The following is an 805-nucleotide window of genomic DNA, read 5'->3' on the forward strand; positions in this document are numbered from 1 at the left end:
GACAATTCTTAATTCAGTAGACAAAGCTATCTATAAACTTCTTTCACCTAAAATATGAACTCTTGGGGCTGGAGAGACCACTCAGCAGTTAAGAGCATATACTGCTCTTGCAGAGATCCCAGGTTCAGCTCCCAGCACCCATGCTGGGTTCCTTACAACTGCCTCTAACACCAGCTCCAGGAGATCTGACAACCTCTTCTGGCCTCTACAGCACCTGTACTTAGGGACACATACCCCCACATAGACACACACATACACAGACATAGTTAAAAGTAAAATAAATCTTAAAAAAATAAAAGTATGAACTATCACAATCACAGTTCTAAAATAGCAACACAGATTATGTTACCTAAAAAGATTAAATATGCATTATCTTAGACTTGAAAGCAAGAAAAGTACGCTTTCATAGGAAGTGACAGATAGAAAAGGACACACCATCGTTATTTTTGTCCAAACTCTTAAATGCCAATTTCATTTTCTTCTCATGATCTTTAAGATATTTCATAAATTCTTCAAAATCCAGCTTCCCATCTTTGTTGATATCACCAGTAGTAAATATTTTCTACAAAAAAAGAGAAATATTTTATGTCAACATAGGTGCTTTCATAGGAAGTGACAGATAGAAAAGGACACACCATCGTTATTTTTGTCCAAACTCTTAAATGCCAATTTCATTTTCTTCTCATGATCTTTAAGATATTTCATAAATTCTTCAAAATCCAGCTTCCCATCTTTGTTGATATCACCAGTAGTAAATATTTTCTACAAAAAAAGAGAAATATTTTATGTCAACATAGGTTAAAGT

At 34.3% G+C, this 805-nt stretch overlaps 1 protein-coding gene across 1 annotated transcript in view; it reads right to left on the reverse strand.

The window, feature by feature from the left end:
• LOC103738607 (calcium-binding mitochondrial carrier protein SCaMC-1) overlaps window positions 1-558 on the reverse strand; it is a 29,283-nt gene extending 28,725 nt beyond the window's left edge. Inside the window, exon 1 of the mRNA XM_029566215.1 lies at window positions 436-558. Coding sequence (XP_029422075.1) covers window positions 436-505 — 70 coding nt within the window. The 5' untranslated portion in view covers window positions 506-558. The remainder of the gene's footprint in view (window positions 1-435) is intronic.
• Window positions 559-805: the final 247 nt, after the last annotated feature.

Source organism: Nannospalax galili, unplaced genomic scaffold (assembly GCF_000622305.1).
Source record: "Nannospalax galili isolate Female #2095 unplaced genomic scaffold, S.galili_v1.0 scaffold1239, whole genome shotgun sequence".
In the NCBI taxonomy this organism is placed as follows: domain Eukaryota; kingdom Metazoa; phylum Chordata; class Mammalia; order Rodentia; family Spalacidae; genus Nannospalax; species Nannospalax galili.